Here is a 19723-nt window from a genome sequence, read left to right as displayed (position 1 = left end):
TATATGTATGTTGTTTTGTCATGTAATAGAAACAATTGAGACCCTATAATTGTGTGTAAATGAGGCAGAAAATCAGATCAGCAACCTGGGACTTGGTCACAATTTTCGTGATGCCATATGGCAGCAGGGTCTACCATTAGACAACACATTACGCTGCCAATGTCTAGTGCAAACTATGGCATGTTGACATTCAAATTAATCACTATCTTATAAGAATTCCAGCAATGTAAATTATATTCTCCCCGGTCACTTCTATGAAATTTTATACCGTATATCTCGGCCTACAAGACGGAATTTGAAAAAAAAAATCAGCCCAAAGTTAGGGGGTCGTCTTAAGCACCAGAGATAAAATTCTTACCTCTTAAATATTGCGGTTTAGCGTGTCAAGAGTGGTGATGGAAACATGGTAAACCACTCACAAGGTCCTACCACTAATTATTTTATACTGATACTTACGTTTGGGAAGCTGGATTAAAATGAAGATTACCGGTATATTAAAATAATAAAAATGTATTATAAACCTGTCTAACATACCGTAAAACAACAATATACCCCGGTAATAAACACAGTTGCTATCATCACCCCCCCCCCATTTGCCAGTGACAAGAAAGGGAAAGTGACCTTGACTGTGACCGCCTGTGGCTATTTTTAGCCGTCCTTGTGTTCGGAGGTGGTCAGTAATGCATATCTGTATATTTACTGATCATAATACTTATCTCCTATAAATAATTAATTTAAAATTTATTTTTTTACAAAGAATATTCAGTAAATGACTGAGTTAATTCTTGAAACTACCGACAGTGGTAAATTTAGGATGAGAATGATGAACAGAAGTCACGTCATGGATTCGAGTTTGGTCCTTAATGATCACCATAAATTTCTGGTCAACTTCACCTACCAGGTATAATGGTATATAAATTAAAGAAAATACTTGCAGTGTGTTTAATGTATTACAGTATATTATAAATAAATAAATAAACAAATAAATTGGCAAATCTATTTCAAGTAAATGGAAATATTTTACTCACACCAACATTAGTTCCAGTTAAATAATTGATGCTTAAGTGAGTCACTAGTGTACACCAGCCGGTAAAATTTGATGCCAATACTTGAAGTGAATTGGCATTATTTTAAATAACCAACCATAAATAAATGGAAAAAAGATCAAAGGTGAGAAACATTATATTGTATGTATGTTGTGTTGTCAAAGGAAGAGAAACAATTGAAACTCTGCAATTGTGTGTAAATGAGGCAGAAAGATAAATCAGCAACCTAAGACTTGGTCACAATTTTCGTGATGCCATATGGAAGTAGGATCTACCATTAGACAATACTGTACATTATGCTTCCAATATCTTCCCAGGCGGTAGTATCTCCCTGTTTGGTAGCTGCCTAAAACTTTTAGTAATATTACTTTGATACAACATGATAAATTAGACAAACAATGAAAATAAACAAACAAAAGTTATTTACCAAGACCTCTCTGAGAACAGAGGGATGGAGGGGGAAGGAAGGAGGTTGAGATAAGATGGCTATTTATAGCCTGTCTTTGTGTAGGAAGTCGACCACACTAGAAATGATTAATTTTATTATGGTAGTGTTGTGAGGATGTGTGAGTGGTGTGGGAGGTTGTGGTAGTGTTGTGAGGATGTGTGAGTGGTGTGGGGGATTGTGGTAGTGTTGTGAGGATGTGTGAGTGGTGTGGGAGGTTGTGGTAGTGTTGTGAGGATGTGTATGTGGTGTGGGGGGTTTGTGAGGATGTGTAATTGGTGTGGGGGGTTGTGGTAGTGTTGTGAGGATGTGTAAGTGGTGTGGGGGGTTGTGGTAGTGTTGTGAGGATGCTGTAAGAGTAGTGTGGGGGTTTTGTGGTACAGTTGTGAGGATGTGTAAGTGGTGTGGGGGGATTGTGGTAGTGTTGTGAGGATGCTGTAAGAGTAGTGTGGGGGTTTTGTGGTACAGTTGTGAGGATGTGTGAGTGGTGTGGGGGGGTTGTGGGAGTGAGTCATAACCACACACCACCCTCAACACACTACCTCTTTCCTGCATCACCATCCAACACTACCAACATGCAACACACCAGGTCACCTCTACATTATTAACACCTATACTGGAGTTGATTGGGATCAGGTGCTGTGTACATCGATGTATTTCTGCCCCTGACACTGAATACGTCATCAACCTCTAGGGTCCAGGATAATATTAAGCCCTGGCACGGTGACTCCTCTCTCTTAAAGTGCATTAAGGTGACTGAATTTGGCGTCATCTAATCCCTAATTTCATAATGGAGTTGTCAAGGCTTCACTGTAATTACAATCTCCAGTTTTTTAGTTTCATTTATTCAACTGGTATTATATCTACATGTATATTATTTCGCTGTACTGTATAATAAAGTGTTTATAAAGAAAACAAAATGCCTTTAACAAGAGTTATTTAACCAGACGTGGAAATTTCTTTTTGTAAAGTCATATGTAGTATGAAATACAATATTTCAGTATACGAGTGTCACGTTGAGATGGGAGTGGTGACATTAGTGGGGCAGCTAAATGCAATTTTTCAAGAGAATCATGAAAATGGTGGTACAAGCACCAAATTTGGCATGGTAATTCTCTAATGGTTACTAGTCAAGTCTGCCTGATTGGCCATTTAAAAATCCAAGATGGCGACCATTTTTCAAGATGACCGCCATATTGACCTTCAAAAGTTGATTTTTCTTATAGAAATTGATGAAGTTGGTCAATCTGGGTGATCTTGGTGTCGATATGTATGTTTTCAAGCATGCTCAGATGATTTTTTATAGTTTTAAGTCCATTGTAACATTTTTATCCACATAAAATAACACTTTTAGTAAAAAATATAACAAAAAGGAACTTACTAAAAAAAAAGTAAGGTAAACAGTGGGAACACAGTCCCACCACCGCGACGAGGTAACACTCCCACCACCGATCGTCTCGTGTGAAGCAAGCATATAAATTAAAGAAAATACTTGCAGTGTGTTTAATATGTTACAGTGTATTATAAATAAATAAATAAACAAATAAATCGGTAAATCCATTTCAAGTAAATGGAAAAATTTTACTCGACACCGACATTAGTTCCAGTTACCGGTAAATAGTAGACGCTTCAGTGATGTCACTAGTGTTTACACTACACCAGCGGGTAACATTTGATGACATTACTTGAAGTGAATTGGCCTTATTTTAAAAAACCAAGGATGGTTGGTAGAGGACTACTGAGTCAGTGGGTAAGTGTCACATTTGGGGTACTGGTCTTATACAGCGAATAGAGCTCAAAAACTACTTTTTAAATGGAAATTTGGGGGGCCGTCTTATGCACCCCGCTGCATTTTAGGCCGAGATATACGGTAAGCAAAAAACAAAAACTCAATCTAAAGGACATAAATTAACAATTAAATACTTCACACCACAGGTGCCAACTGTCAAACATGTCACTGTCACCCCTCCCTCCCTCACTCCCTACCCCCCCCCTCTCCTCCCAGCGAAGGTTTCTGGTTATACAATAGGCTTTAATCTTATATAATATCTCAGACTAAAGTTAGAAGAATATAATTTGCATTGCTGGAATGCTTGCAAGACAGCGAATAATTTGAATATAAACGTCATATATTTTGCACAAAAGATAAAATTTTTGATGTCTCTAATAAAATTTTTAAATTAGATCTAAAATTTGTATGTCTAATGCAAATTTTAGCTTGTTTATATTCAAATTAATCATTATCTTATAAGAATTCCAGCAATGTAAATTATATTCTGCCCGGTCATTTCTATGGAATTTTATGAACAAAATACAAAAACTCAATAAATTTAATACTTCACCAGATGGCTCACTGTCCACCTCCCCCTCCTCCTCCTCCTCCTCCTCCTCCTCCTCCTCCTCCTCCCTCCCACCCTCCACCCCTCCCCTCCCTCCCTCCCCCTCCCTCCCCACCCCACCTGCCTCAAACAAGGATTTGGGGTTTTTCTATAGGCTTACAGTGTTTATCTTATATAATATCACGGACTAAGGTTAGGAGAATATAATTTGCATTGCTGGAATCCTTGCAAGACGGCGAATAATTTGAATATAAACGACATATATTTTGCCTATAGATGAAATTTAATCTCCTGTATCACATTACAGTAGTGATTTAAGAGTAAGAGTGTATATGTACTTATATATATAGTGATATAAGGGCGATATAGGAGTGCTTCTGACTTTACACGAGGTGCCAGGAACATAACCCTCGCGTAACTTGCGAGTGTACTGTATACAGTGGTCCCTCGGTTAACGAACGGTTCGATTAACGAAATTTCGGTTAACGTATTAGCTCCCATAAGGATTTTCAGTTTGATTAACAAACAAAACTTCAGTTAACGACAAACACGTTTTGTTGTGCGCATCAGCTGATTGGCTAGTCCACCAATACAGTAATTGGTTCTATGTTTACATTCATTTCCAGTTCAATAAATATCAAGAAAGTTGGTCTCTTGAATATTTCTGCATTTTTTATATTAAAATTATTGGTCATTCTGAAATTTAGTTAACATATTGATAATACAGTATAGACCAGGGGTTCTCAACCAGGGGAGGAATTTTCCCCCTCAGGTTTTCAGGGGGGGGGGGAAACTGATACTAATATGGAAAAAATAAAGGATTTTCAGTATTATATGCATATTATTTGGAATGCACTTTTTGAGGCAGACAATCTTGGAAAGGAGGGGGGAATGACATTCTGACATATGGTGAAAGGGGTGCATGGGGCAAACAAGGTTGAGAACCACTGGTATAGACAGTACAAGGAACACTTTTTATGTGCCCATCACCTGATTGAATCACCCAACAACGCTTCTCAGTTTAACTTTGTTTACGGTGGAGTGAACATCGATTTTGTTGTTCTCTTGAATATTTTAGCATTTTTACATTAAAATTATTGGTCAATCTGAAATTTAGTTAACATATTGATAATATACAGTGCTTAAATTATTATGAAACATGAAGAAGGCATTAGAACCAATGCACTCTGTAAAGAATATGGCATGTCATCATCGACTGCCTCTACAATCAGCTGTTTGATATGTAAACAAAGCTGCCGGGAATACTACAAACACACCTCAAAGTAAGTTAAAATACAGTATTCTATTGTTTTTAATTTATTATTGTGCAGTACAGTGGTCCCTCGGTTAACGAACACAATTCGTTCCAGAAGGTCGTTCGTTAACCGAAACCATTGTTTCAATGGGATTTTGGGTAATTGGTTCCAGCTCACCGAAAATTACATACAAACTGAAAATAAATGCAGTAAAGTACACTTACTTTGAGGTGTGCATGTAGAAGGCTCCTGGTTGATGATGATGATGATGATGATGGGAATTAGAAAGGGGGTGGAGGAGAAGGGAGAAGAGAAGGCATTGGGGTGGAAGAGAAGTCACCCCATGCCACCATTTCACCCATAAAATTTTAGTTCACTTGGTGTAATTCAAGATTATTTTCTTTAAATCAACACTGCACTGCATTATATATTGTCAAATTATAAAATAAACTTCAGAATGACCAATAATTGTACTGTAAAAACATAAAAATAGTTTGTTCAATAGAGTCTCAAGCATGAAGCTTCCTCCACTGAGCAGGGACACACACTGACTAGTTCCCTGTACTTCAATTATGTTAAATAATTTTTAAAATGACTAAAAACTTTAATATAAGACTTGGAAAATTATTGAATAGTACAACGTTCTTGATATTTACTCAAATGGTAGCGAATTTAAGCCCTAAAACTGATTACTGTATTGGCAGACTAATACTACAGCTGGTGAGCAGGCGAAAACATGTTGGGAAAAATTCGTAAGGAATTCGTTAACCGAAATTTTTTGGTTAACCAAAGTGAAAAATCTTAAGGAAGGTAATTCATTGACTGAAATTTCGTTAACCGAGGGATCACTGTGTACTGTACAGTACAATTCTGTATTTAGTTTATATTTAATGTTTTGTTAATTCCATTACTGGTATACAATACTTTGTATGTAATTTTTCTGTGAGTTGGAACCAATTACCCAATATCCCAATGAAATAATAGATTCGGTTAACGAACGTCTCTGTGGAACGAATTGTGTTCGTTAACTGAGGGACCACTGTATTGGAAAATTTTGATAATTTTGGTAGTACTGTACAGTATAGTCTCAGTTTACATGGTTAATTAAACCCGTGGAGGCCCGTGTAAAACGAGAAACGCTTAAACGAAATAACAGAACATATGGGATTAATTGAAATAGAGACTGGGCCGACCCCCAGAGTACCCTTTTTCCTACACAATACATATGTTGTAGTAAAAATAACATCTTAATTTTATGATGGTATGCACACGCAATTAATATATAAGAGAAACATCAATAATATTAGGTTTTTTAACATTTACGTTAGTAGAAGAGATGGCTGGGCACACGGGGATGGGGGGCTGGTTCCGAGGCAGAGGGCAGATTATTGGCCATCACTTGTATCACCTGTATCACTATCCACCACAGAGGCTTGCAGGGCCTCTTTGTCAAACCCCTCAAAGTCCATATCCTCACTATCACTGACTTGGGCTGGTTGTGGTGGATGGCGGGTGAAGAACTCGGTAATGTTTTGTTGACTGGGCGACCTAGTGCGCACCCTGCCCGCACCGCTTCCCGCGTAAATGATGGAATGTACCGCGTAACTAATAATTGCTGGCCTGACCAGGTGCCGCGTAAATGACCAATCGCGTAAAGGAAATCCGCGTAAATTGAGACTATACTGTAGTAGTAAATTTGAAATATTTCCTGCATGATTTCCATCGCGAAATAAAAAAAAAATTTGGCTATACAGCTCCTCCCCGACTTACAACCGGGTTAGGGACCCAAATCCAGGGCGTAAGTCAAGATGGTCATAAGTCGAAAACGCTTAAATAATACATAGAAAATCTAAAATGGGTGTCTCTTTTTTTCTTCTCAGCACCACAAAACTCTCACTTTTAAGCCTGCCAGCCATTTTAAAGTGAATTACAAACGGAAATTTTGTCAGTACACAGCACAATCACTGACTTTGGCACTCGCAAATATGTAATTTGAAAAAATTTTGGTACGACCGAAACAGATCGTAAGTGCGGGTGACCGTAAATCGAGTAGGTCATAAAGTGGGGAGGAGCTGTGTTTAGGAAAATGTAGAAAATTTTGGTGGCTGCAATATAAAAATATCGTTATATAAAGTCGATAAACATTATATCCCGACTCTACTGTATGTTAAATTGAGTCCCTTGTAAACTGATCTACTGAAAGCTCTCTCTTTGGGAACACATCCTGAGCTTTCAAGGAGTATTACTGTACATGTTGGAATGTATATACCCCTTATTACATAAATTCTTGTAGGGGAAAGCTCCCCATTATAAAACATTTCAATATTAGTTACATTTCTCTGGAACACATTCCCTCGTGATCATATACAAGGAGGATATATTGTTGAGTCCACAGAGGTTTCATTATAACCCAGCCTACAACAAATTTGATTGTGTTATTTGCAGTTTGCACTGTGTATTATGGCCAGTGATTTTATGAAACCCTTTTGGAAGCCTAAAACCTGAGTGTAAAAATTAAAAACAAAAAAAATTATTCACAGCTTCAGACTTCTCTTTGTCTTCATCATCCTTCATGAAAATATCTCCTATTAAAATGTCATATTTCCTGAAATTTGTTACCCCTTTGTCATGCTGCAGGGAAGGGTGGTGTTGGGAGACAGAATCTGGTAGAAGCTGTAGCACACTTTGCTGGCAGGTTTACCACCACATTCACCCTCTCTGCCCTCACCCCATCCTCCACTCTAACTTCACTGCTGGCAGGTTAGTATTAATGACAATTTATATTTGTTAGAAGAAGAAGGAGTTGAAGCATATGAATGGCTATGTAGGGGTTTGATATCAATAAGAATGGAAATATTTTTCATATTGTACTGTAGCCTTCATTTTGCCCTGCTTTGCTTAGGTTAACAAAATCTGCTTTGATCATGTGATTGAGGATATATTTTCTATATACTCTTGTACAATAGCTAAAACAGCGATCTGTACAGGTTGGGGGTTGATAAGCTCCGAAATTTTACGTGTGACTAGTGACTGCTCTCATATACCAATATTTATCATCCATGGTCTCATATTGTTTCCCACAAAGTATTCACTGATAGTTGTTTTAACTACTGTAAGTATAATACTTTTTTTTTTTTTTTTTATTTACTTGACAGGCTCATTGATTGGGGGGTCTTGGTTGTTCCTCCGTGACTGTACACGAGCCACTCCTATGATTTTGGCCACTCTTGCTGCTACTCTTCTTAATATTCACCATGCCCACACATTCACAAGTTCGTCTCCTGTCATACAGGTAAAATATTATTTAATTATACCTCAAATAGTGTGTTTATGATACTGATTTTTTATGAGGTTCATCTCCCCCCCCCCCCATTTAAGTCTTACCCGCTAGTGCTATCTTGAGTAACATTAAATCCTAAATTTAATTTATATATAAGTAACTAAATTTTCTACAATTACAAATCCCTTCCTGATACAATCTCATTGTGTTGATCAGTACTTAATTTAGCTTTTAAATATCATTCCCACTACTTATCAGCTCAATAGATGTTCAGTCAGTCAGTCTGTTCTTTTGTTACATTGCTACAACATCCATTGTCCAGTTGAACTTAAAGTTTAAAATTTTCAAGCTTATGCTACCACAATAGTCTACCTCTTTATTGATTGACTATTATTATTATTATTTGTTTATTTTTTTATTTTTTTATTTTTTAACAGATAGCTGGACAAGAAGTAAACCTTCATGCTGGTGCTGCTGTCCTCCTCTCTGTTACAACACCACAACCCACACTCAGGATACCACAAGGTTTTGGCTCCACAAGATCTCTTCCTTATTCCTTAGAGGCACTGAGTCGTCCTGTCTGGATATTGACTCCACCTGCTCACACCCTTGTGTTTTCCTGGCTTCATGCCAATGCTGTTCCCAAAGCACAGGTAAGTCTTGGAACAGATAGATGGATGACTCAATCTGCGCTTTGCATTTATTGATGAATAGTTTGTATTAGCTATAAATTGTATACTTATGTTATGTACTATGGGCTTTAGCATAACCCATGGCTCTAAAATCCCTCTTTTAATGGTTACTATGAGGGAGTAGGTTAATCTATGGTTAACCCTAACCACCTTATTTTTAGGTTAACTGGGCCAAGCTCATCCTACTGTAGTGATGCTACTATACTATATTTGACAATAGAAGGAGTTGCAACCTTGCTTTGCCAGCTGCTCCCACCCTGTGGATTGGTGTTAGGAAGGGGATCCAGCCATAAAACTTTTGCTTCAATATGCCTGATGGCAACTGGTGTCACCAGAGCTGTGCCCATCACTGATCATTACTACAGTAGAATGTCAATTTAAAGGGATTAAATTTAATATTATTGATTTAAAGCGATACCCACAATTAAGGACATTGTTTTAATTTAAAGCAAATCTTTCCTATTATGTGCGAGTCAATCTGGTGCATCATATTTTAAAATTCGCACCTAATGTTTCTCTGGGCACGCTACACTGTCCTAAGGGCAAAGCTTTACTGTACATGTACACCAAAATAATGTACTAAATGATTCCTAAGATTTTTGTCTAGTGCAAACTATAGCATGATTATATTCAAATTAATCACTACCTTATAAGAATTCCAGCAATGTAAATTATATTCTCCTCAGTCACTTCTGTGACATTTTATAAACAAAAAACAAAAACTCAATCTAAAGGACATAAATAAACAAATAAATACTTCACTAGTCTCTCTCTCTCTCTCTCTCTCTCTCTCTCTCTCTCTCTCTCTCTCTCTCTCTCTCTCTCTCTCTCTCTCTCTCTCTCTCTCTCTCTCTCTCTCTCTCTCTCTCTCTCTCTCTCTCTCTCTCTCTCTCTCTCTCTCTCTCTCTCTCTCTCTCTCTCTCTCTCTCTCTCTCTCTCTCTCTCTCTCTCTCTCTCTCTCTCTCTCTCTCTCTCTCTCTCTCTCTCTCTCTCTCTCTCTCTCTCTCTCTCTCTCTCTCTCTCTCTCTCTCTCTCTCTCTCTCTCTCTCTCTCTCTCTCTCTCTCTCTCTCTCTCTCTCTCTCTCTCTCTCTCTCTCTCTCTCTCTCTCTCTCTCTCTCTCTCTCTCTCTCTCTCTCTCTCTCTCTCTCTCTCTCTCTCTCTCTCTCTCTCTCTCTCTCTCTCTCTCTCTCTCTCTCTCTCTCTCTCTCTCTCTCTCTCTCTCTCTCTCTCTCTCTCTCTCTCTCTCTCTCTCTCTCTCTCTCTCTCTCTCTCTCTCTCTCTCTCTCTCTCTCTCTCTCTCTCTCTCTCTCTCTCTCTCTCTCTCTCTCTCTCTCTCTCTCTCTCTCTCTCTCTCTCTCTCTCTCTCTCTCTCTCTCTCTCTCTCTCTCTCTCTCTCTCTCTCTCTCTCTCTCTCTCTCTCTCTCTCTCTCTCTCTCTCTCTCTCTCTCTCTCTCTCTCTCTCTCTCTCTCTCTCTCTCTCTCTCTCTCTCTCTCTCTCTCTCTCTCTCTCTCTCTCTCTCTCTCTCTCTCTCTCTCTCTCTCTCTCTCTCTCTCTCTCTCTCTCTCTCTCTCTCTCTCTCTTTTTTGGAGTGGTTTTAGGCTTACAGTTTTTTATCTTATATAATATCACAGACTAAAGTTAGGAGAATATAATTTGCATTGCTAGAATCCTTGCAAGACAGCGAATAATTTGAATATAAACGTCTTATATTTTGCACAAGATTTTTTTTTTCAGCCCATTGTAATAATATTAATTAAAACTAAAATTTGTATGTCTAATGTGAACTATATCATGTATATATTCAAGATATTCACTATCTTATAAGAATTCCAGCAATGTTAATTATATTCTCCCAGGTCAGTTCAGTGACATTTATAAGAGAAAAACTTAGTCACTCCTAAGGACAGATAAAAAAATAATCACTAGACCTTGGCATCAACTGTCAAATGCATCACCTCACCTCCTCCCTCCCCCCCATCTTTCCAGCCAGTAAACAGACCATTTTGCATCCCTTAATTTTAGCTGTGTTGATTTATGACTGTTTCTTTTGACATAATACTACAAAAAACAATGTTTTGTTTATTCTAGGAGATGGGCTGAAGTGAATCTGGGTAAACTGTCAGTCTTTTTAGTATTTTGTGTTTCTCTCAAGTACCAAACTAAATTATTCCATTGAAACAACACTTCGATTAAGTGCGAATTCGGTTTAAAGCGACCTCTCTTGGAACGTATCTAGTGTTATATCGACGTTCTACTGTACAGTATCTGGATTGACATGTTTAGGTAGCATGTCAGTACCTGGGTTTCCAGTGGCGATCAGGAGGGGGCGAAGGGGGACATCCTGTTCTGGTTTTACCCATTAATTGCCAACAGGAAATTGTGGCTAACCCACTCAAGCATGCAATCGGCCATAAAATGTTGATGCCAGGTAGCATCTGATATAACTACCTCTAATCTTTGGTTTTAGTTCGCTAATATTAATGTGTAAATTATTTTGTATAATGCCATGTTAGATTATTAAATTGCAAATAAACCTCATAGCAATTTGCCCCACAGAGCCCTAAATCACCTCCGGATATTCAAATGGTGGGTTCCTGTATGAATTTAACCCTTAGGCCCCGAGTGACATTCCAGAACGTCCGACTAGTGTGCCCCGGGTGATGTTCCAGAACGTCCGCCTATTTTCCCGGCTTTTTTTTTTTTTTTTTTTAATAGTTTTGGAAATGTTGATTTAATATGCCGTGATTTCGTGCGAAGCCCGACATGGGGAGTGTTACCGCCACAGTAAGATAAACTAGAAGAAAGAGAAAGAGAGGGATAACCACAATAAGATAAACTAGGCGAGAGAGAGAGAAAGAGGGTGAGATAAGAGATATAGTGTTGACAACGAATTTGCTGACGAATTTGCTGAGGTGTTTCAATGCGAAACAGATGGCCCTCGCCTCCGGGCTGCAATTGCCCTCGAGGGTAGTCTACTGATTTCTACAGGACAGACAACACGTTGATTCAGACCACTAGACCCTAAAACGTGAGTGATCGTGAAGTATTAAAATCTGCTAAGAAACTCTAAATAACTTTAATAAGTATATTTATGTACTGTAATTTGATCATATTATACAAATTGTCTCCTGTATCAACAGTTATAACATGTGAGTTATATTTAAGATGTTAACAGGCTATGTACTGTATATTGATTGTATTATTCATATTATGTGTCCTGAGATACCAGCATTTGTTATATGAGAATTGGTCTTTGACAGGTTTTGACCGAATTATATGGTACGCGTCAATGTTGGGGGTTTATTTCTCCAGCAACAAACCAATAACGCTCCTATGAGCGTTAACAGTCAAAACGTTTTAGAGTATTGCCTGTATGTTGGCCTGGCGAATTAGCTAGGAATTAATATACCTAGGTAGCATTTGCTGACGTCGCATTCGAGCTATATCACAAAAAATGGTTTTTAGAAAAAAACGGCTTTTTTTCTCGATTTAACCCTGCGTGGGGGGTACTGCCAGCAGCACCCTAACCCGGGGCTTAAGGGTTAATGTAAAATAGGCTTGCTGTCGGGTGTGTCATGGATTTCTTGGAATAATTCGTATTTTTTTTTTTTTTTTTTATGGTCATTAACCCACTCAGGCACAGGTCATTTATAATGACCCACATCAAGGCCTTGGGGGCGACAGTATAATAAAACAACAATAATAATAATAATGATGATAATAATAATAATAATAATAATAATAATAATAATAATAATAATAATAATAATAAAATTAATAAAAATAAATAACAATTATAATAAAGTAAAATATTAATATTAATTCAAATTATAAATAATAATAGTAATGAGCCATAAATAAATTTAAAAAAAGGAAAAAATGTCAAGAGTGAGAAATACTGTATGTATATTGTGTTGTCAAAGTAAGAGAAACAATTGAGACCCTACAATTAAGTGTAAATGAGGCAGAAAGTCAGATCAGCCACCTGGGACTTGGTCACAATTTTCGTGATGCCATATGGCAGCAGGGTCTACCATTGGAAAACACATTATGCTTCCAATATCTTCCAGGCGGTAGTACCTCCCTGTTTGATAGCTGCCTACTACCTACTACCTACTTGTATATAATTATAATTAGTGCTGATGCTTTATTACTATTATAAATAATTAGTCACATGAGCGTAGGTAGCCATCGAATGATTTCACTCGGTTGGGATGATTTAACTCGCGTAAATAACTTTAATCTTGGTGAATTAGTTTATATAAATAAACTAATATATTAAATAGTATTATGTAACTATTAATTGTATGTATCTCTGAAGTTGTCGAAGTGAAGTATAAACTTAATTTGAGTGACAATGTGTCACAGTGACTTCATTTTCAGCGAGCTTTTCGGCAGAGAGCTGTTGCTCGAGTTGGAAAGCCAGAGTTCCTTACCCCACCATCAGGACAAGACATTCTAGAAGAAATCAACTCAGTTTTGCTATTTTAGTGAAATTCAATTGATCTGACTGAATTTCAAAGCAAAAGTGAATTTTACGTTGTTTAAAAAATTATGTTATTAGGTGACAGAATTGTGTAATAGAATTAGTTTAGGTATCCCTCTGAACTGTAAGAGAATAGGACATTAGCCCCCAAGCCCCAGGCTAGGGTGCTGCTGGTCGTGTCCCCCCAAACGGGAGTAAATTGAGGAAAATCAAATATTTTCCAAAAGTAATTTTTAACCTTTTTAAATGATAAAACAATAAAAAACAAGTAAGAAAAACTATATATTAACCCTCTAGAGTGTGTGATAGCAGTGATAGCACACAGAAGCAACCATGGTTGAAAGGCTACCAGACATTTTGCTACTCTAGACAAATGTAGCTCACCAAAAATCACTATGAGAATTATTCCCCCCAGATAGTACCAACCAACCCTACTGGCTCATGGCCTGTAAATAAAGGTAATCTAGGTATTGGTCTGTTTATTCAATCATATAATAATTATTTATGAACTCTCTACTTTGACAAATATCACAACTCGCTGGAAGCTACTGGGACATAATCATATCCCATTATCTTATTTTCAGGGAACTCTATAATATATTTTTTTATTTAAAGTATTTATGCAATGATACTTTCTTTATTTTTTAATTTAAGAAGTAAAACCATCATTCAGCTGAGTTTGTGTGAGTGTATGGAAGCAAAATTTGATTTTGTTAAGAAAGAAAATTAAGAAGAAAAGGTCCAGTTTTCTGAGATCACTTTTGAGGGAATATACTGTACCTGTACAGTGGAGAGTCTTGAATTGTTCCATGGTGGAGCCGCCACACCACTTGTTCTCAAAGACACCGTCCCCCCCTCTGCTATAACAATTTCCTCTCCTGAAAACATCATCAAGCTACTAGGCAACTTTAAAAGCATTATCTAAACCATTTTCAGATGAAATTTGTATCCTTATATAGTGAGACAGTGAATACTTGTGGGAAAGTAGAGTGGGTGAAGAATGGGAACAGCTTAGCGGGACCCCCTTATTTTTGACAGTGTACCACCATTACTATCTGGATTGTTCAGATCTTCATAGTTCTATTTAATAGAAGTGGTAATGTCTTCAGATGACGTGGCTCAGCCATTGTGGTATTTTGAGAATAATATTTCTCAGACTTTGAGATAAGGAATACAGCATAAGACACTAAATTTTTCACTCATAATCAATTCTCTTATATCAGGAAATAAGTGAAGCCATCGGTGAAGTTGTACGTCAAGTGTTGGGATCAATGTGTGATGAAACAAATCATGGGCTGCGACTTCAAGTGAAACTTGTGCAAGAAGTTATTAATGTTCTGGCAACAGCCCAGTACACGTGTACAGCAATGGAAGCTGCTGTGTTGGCATTCAAGTAAGCTTTTGACCAAACATCACTCCTCTGGTACCTCACATTCATTCATACTTATTGCTTATCTTTATTTAAAAGATTTGATAATTAATGGTTATAGCTGTATTGTATGGCCTTTAGTTCACACTTAAAGACATGGCTGTCAGGACATTTAATAACTATGGTAAGTCAAAATTAATAAAAGTTCATTGTATATATGTTACTTATTTTTCTTACCAGTAAGCCTCCTCTACCATGTCATCAGAACCTTTACATCATCCCACAAAGTTAGTATTGAGTAACCAGTTGACAAGCCCAGTTTAGCCCTTAAACAATAGGGAGCTTGGTATGTAGTCTATTTGCTGTGATGGTGAATGTTGAGAGTTTTAAAAAATGGGTAAAATTATAAAATTTAATTATGAAAAGGACAAGATTTGCTCTCTGAATTCAGTGGTGTAATCAGGTTTCCTATATACCTAACAAGAGCCACAAATAATGGGAGGGAAAATACTGTGTATGTGACCAGGTGGGAAATAGGGGGGATCAGGGCATTGCTGCACATTCCAGCTTTGGGCTTGTTGTTTTTATTGATTAATCATTATATTTCTGTAAAATCAGCTTTTTACGGTGTATGATTCATCTTAGATAATATAATTTCTTTAATATTCAATTTGTAATTTAACCAGAAAATGAAAGGATAAGCTGTATTGAAGATGAGAAAATACATATACCGTATTGGATCATGAAATTTTATCACAGATCATAGTACACCTGGGTTTGTTTCATTCTCTTTTGTTAAAAATCGTGAACAGTTAGTGTAGGGCGGGCGGGTCGTGTTGCGTCTCTGTAACAAAGCGTGTTCGGCATTCGGGCCTTCGATGTAGAGCGGCAGAAATTGGACAGTGATTACATAAGATCGTCAAGATCGTCTTCGTGATGTGAAAGTGTAAATCGATGTAGGACTTTTAATGCTAGACGCGATTGTATTTTTGAAAACTCAATTTCCACCGAGTTGGAGGTACAGCCAGGGTCACAGGCCTATAACCACACAATCACTGCCACATGACAAAGCTTTTATTTTATTTTATTTTTTAGGGTGTTGTGGTCACGGCTGTGATAAAGGCCAACCAGGGAGTGTAGTACTGTGCCTTCAGTTAAATCAGTTCATAGTTGTCATCAGTGAATGCAGAAGAGACTATAAATAACTTAAAGTGAATACATATTGGCAATCAAGCTGGTAAGGACAACTGCCAGCCTATTCGTGTCATAGGTGCCACAGAGACTTTAAATTTTATTTTGTTTGTGTGCTTTCTCAAGGACTGAAACTGTGTTTATAATACACCACTCACAGGGAGATACAGTGTACACAGTGATAGTTCATAGTGTCATCAGTGACCGCTGAAGTTGTAAATAACTTAAAGTGAGCGCTCACTAGCAAGCAAGCTGGAAAGGCACCGTGCCAGCTGAAACCAAGTCGTGTCATAGGTGCCACAGAGACTTTAAATTTTATTTTGTTTGTGTGCTTTCTCAAGGACTGAAACTGTGCCTACAATACACCATTCACAGGGAGATACAGTGTACGCAGTCGCAGACGACAACTCTATAGGCAACAGAGAGTAGCTAAGTACTTTTTCTCTCTTTATTTTTTTAAATAGGTGTAGATCTATACACAGTCTGCACCCCCCCCCCCCCCCACAACAACAACAACCATGAGTTTGATATGTGATTACTGCAGGGAGACGTCGGATATGGAGGATACAGGCCTGACTAATGCAACGTTTAGGAAGTTACTAACTGCCGTAAAGCATGATGGCTGTTGCTGGTATTGCTCTGGCTGCATAGTCAAGGTGAATGAAGCGATTGCAAGCCATAAGGGAACGAGTTCTCTAGGGACGAAAATAGATGAAGCTGGAGCCCTGCTGGTTGACAAACTGGAGCAAGTTGGGAAAGAGATCCTTGCCAAGACTGAGGAAGTAGCTGATAGAATGGAGGTGGTTGCTAAGAGGAGTTATGCTGACGTATTAGGAGGGCCACGGGAGGGGGCGGAGAGTAATGCAGGATCAGAACAGGTTCTACAACAGCTTGGGACTCTGAAGAAGTGTGTCGAAGAAATGAAAATTAACGGACCTACTGTTAGGGGAGAGGAGGAACACCAGGAACGGCTCCAGCGCAGGAACAATGTAATAGTTTTTGGAGTCCCAGAGAGCCAGGCGGAGGGAACTGTGAGTAAGGAAACACACGATAAGGTGCTGTTTCAAAATATTTGCACAGAGGTTCTGAAGATTCCATCAACCCCTCAGGATGTGAGGAGGCTGGGACAAAAGCAGGGGGCTAAGCCTCGCCCCCTCAGGATCACACTAGTGAGTGAGGAGGAGAAATGGCAGGTTATTCGGCAGGCAAAAAACTTAGCAAGGAGCGAGGCATTTCGGGATGTATTCATTCACCCAGACCGCACGGTAATGCAGAGGGAACAGCACAAGAAGCTCCTGCAGGACTTGAAGCAGAAGAGGGAGGAGTCGAGGAGGAACGGGGACAGGTGTACATGGGTTATACTCAGGGGGAGGGTAGTGGAAACAAGTGTGCCGACACAGGGCCAGGGGGCAGCAGTGCACCCTCCACCCGGGAGGCGGCACCAGCTCAGCCTACCGGACAGGAGGGAACGAGCGCCGTGTAAACAATGACATTTCTAACCACACCCTGCAAAATACAGTGTACTTAGCAAATGCTGCAGCTTCTGAGAATGTGGGGGAGCGGGTTTATTACTAAGAGCAGAGACGTTACCGAGAACAAATTCTGGCTTGAATGTCATGTACACTAATACTGACACGTTCCTTGATAAGAGAGAGGAGTTTGAAACACTACTAAGAGTACACCAACCAGATATTGTAGGAGTTGTAGAACTGTTGTACAAGAACAGGAGAATCGACCCAGAGGAATGTGAGTTCAGTATTGCTGGATATGACTCATTTACGAACCTTTCTCAAGAAACTTGCAAGAGGGGTGTGGTTATCTATGCTAGGCAAGACCTTAGAGCCAGCCAGGCGAGGGTACAGGGAGAGTATGTTTTTGAAGAGTCCAAGTGGTGTAAAATTAAATTAAAGGGAAGGGACTTACTTATCGTCGGGTGTATCTACAGATCCCCAAACTGTGGCCCACTAAATCAAAGGAACTTAAGAACCTTAATAAACAACGTGGCGATGCTCAACCCTAGCCACCTCCTTATCATGGGGGACTTTAACTATGGCGACATCGACTGGAGAAACAAGTCCACCCCGAATGACTTGAATAACCCTGCTACTCTTTTCGTAGAAACTCTGAGAGATAATTTTCTGTTCCAACATGTTAGAGACCTGACACATTACAGAGGGGAGCAAACATCCAAGCCACTTGACCTCATCATAACAAACGAGGAGGGTATGGTGGCCAAACTGGAACACCTTGCCCCAGTTGGCACCAGTCACCATACAGTGTTGTCATTCAGATTTAACTGTTACCTAGTTCAAGATAAGGCCAGGCCAAGGTGCAAATATTACAAGGGAAATTACAATGGGATGAGGGAAGAGATGAGGGGTATTAACTGGCCTGACTTATTAAGGTACAAGAATGCAGACACTACGCTGAATATCATAACTGGTAAAATGACCCATTTGATTGATAAATATATACCCAAGACCAAACCCAGTGCTTCTAGGAATACGAGGGGATCACTACACATGAACCATGCGGCGGTTGACAAAATTAAGAAGAAAACCCAGAAATTCAAGACGTGGGTTGGGTCAAACGATGAGCAAGACAGGAGGATGTATGCAAGAGCCAGAAACCAAGCAAAGATAGAGTGTAGAAGGGCTGAAAAGGAGTTCCAGAGGCTGGTTGCAAGCTAGGTCAAGTCAAACCCAACAGCGTTTTACCGCTATGCAAAGTCGAAATTGAAAACGCGAGTAGGAGTATCAGACCTGAGGCTTGAAGATGGTAGTTACGCAGATTCTGACCAGGATAAAGCTGAGGCATTGAACAGCTTTTTCCTCAGTGTTCACAAGAGAGGATGCAACTAACCTTCTTGCGTTTGAGGAAACGCGGTTCGACATAGCACTGACCCACATTGTGTTCACAGAAGAGGATATTAGAAATAAACTGTCCAGGCTAAAGGTCCATAAGAGTCCCAGACCTGACATGGTGCATCCTAGAGTGCTAAGAGAATTGTGCAACGAGCTTGGAGAGCCTCTGAAGATCCTGTTTTGTAAATGCCTGGATGAACAAATGGTCCCCAGTGAATGGAAAGTGGCTTATGTGAGTCCTATCTTCAAGAAGGGCGATCGTCACTCCACGAACAAGTATAGACCGGTGAGCCTGACCAGCATAATATGTAAAGTACTTGAGAGTATTATCAGATATGCCGCGATGGAACATCTACTATGAAACAACCTTGTAAAAGATTGCCATCACGATTTTATGCCGGGGCGCTCTTGCTTAACACAATTGGTCAAGGTATTGGATTCTTGGACCCATATTCTGGAATGGGGTGGTAATATCGACAATATTTACCTAGATTTTCCCAAGGCTTTCGACAGTGTTCCCCACGAAAGGCTGAAAATCAAACTGGAAGGGTACGGAATTCGGGGAAATGTCCTAGCGTGGATAGAAGACTTTCTACATGATCGCAAGCAGTGTGTGGTGATTAATGGCACGAAATCATCATCTGTACCTGTAACAAGTGGGGTTCTACAGGGCAGTGTATTGGGCCCGCTGTTGTTTGTTTGTTTCATAAATGACATGCCTGACATTGTACACTCCTCCATACAAATGTTTGC

General features: G+C 39.0%; 1 protein-coding gene across 1 annotated transcript in view; it reads left to right on the top strand.

Annotated features, from left to right (window-relative positions):
* LOC121869635 overlaps positions 1-19723 on the top strand; it is a 416339-nt gene that overhangs the window by 61625 nt on the left and 334991 nt on the right. Inside the window, exons 10-13 of the mRNA XM_042371146.1 lie at positions 7724-7846; positions 8242-8378; positions 8804-9019; positions 14770-14939. Coding sequence (XP_042227080.1) covers positions 7724-7846; positions 8242-8378; positions 8804-9019; positions 14770-14939 — 646 coding nt within the window. The remainder of the gene's footprint in view (positions 1-7723; positions 7847-8241; positions 8379-8803; positions 9020-14769; positions 14940-19723) is intronic.

This window comes from Homarus americanus, unplaced genomic scaffold (assembly GCF_018991925.1).
Source record: "Homarus americanus isolate GMGI-L3 unplaced genomic scaffold, GMGI_Hamer_2.0 scaffold32583, whole genome shotgun sequence".
In the NCBI taxonomy this organism is placed as follows: Eukaryota; Metazoa; Arthropoda; class Malacostraca; order Decapoda; family Nephropidae; genus Homarus; species Homarus americanus.
Note: the sequence above shows the minus strand (reverse complement) of the source record. Positions and strands in the feature narration are given on the sequence as shown.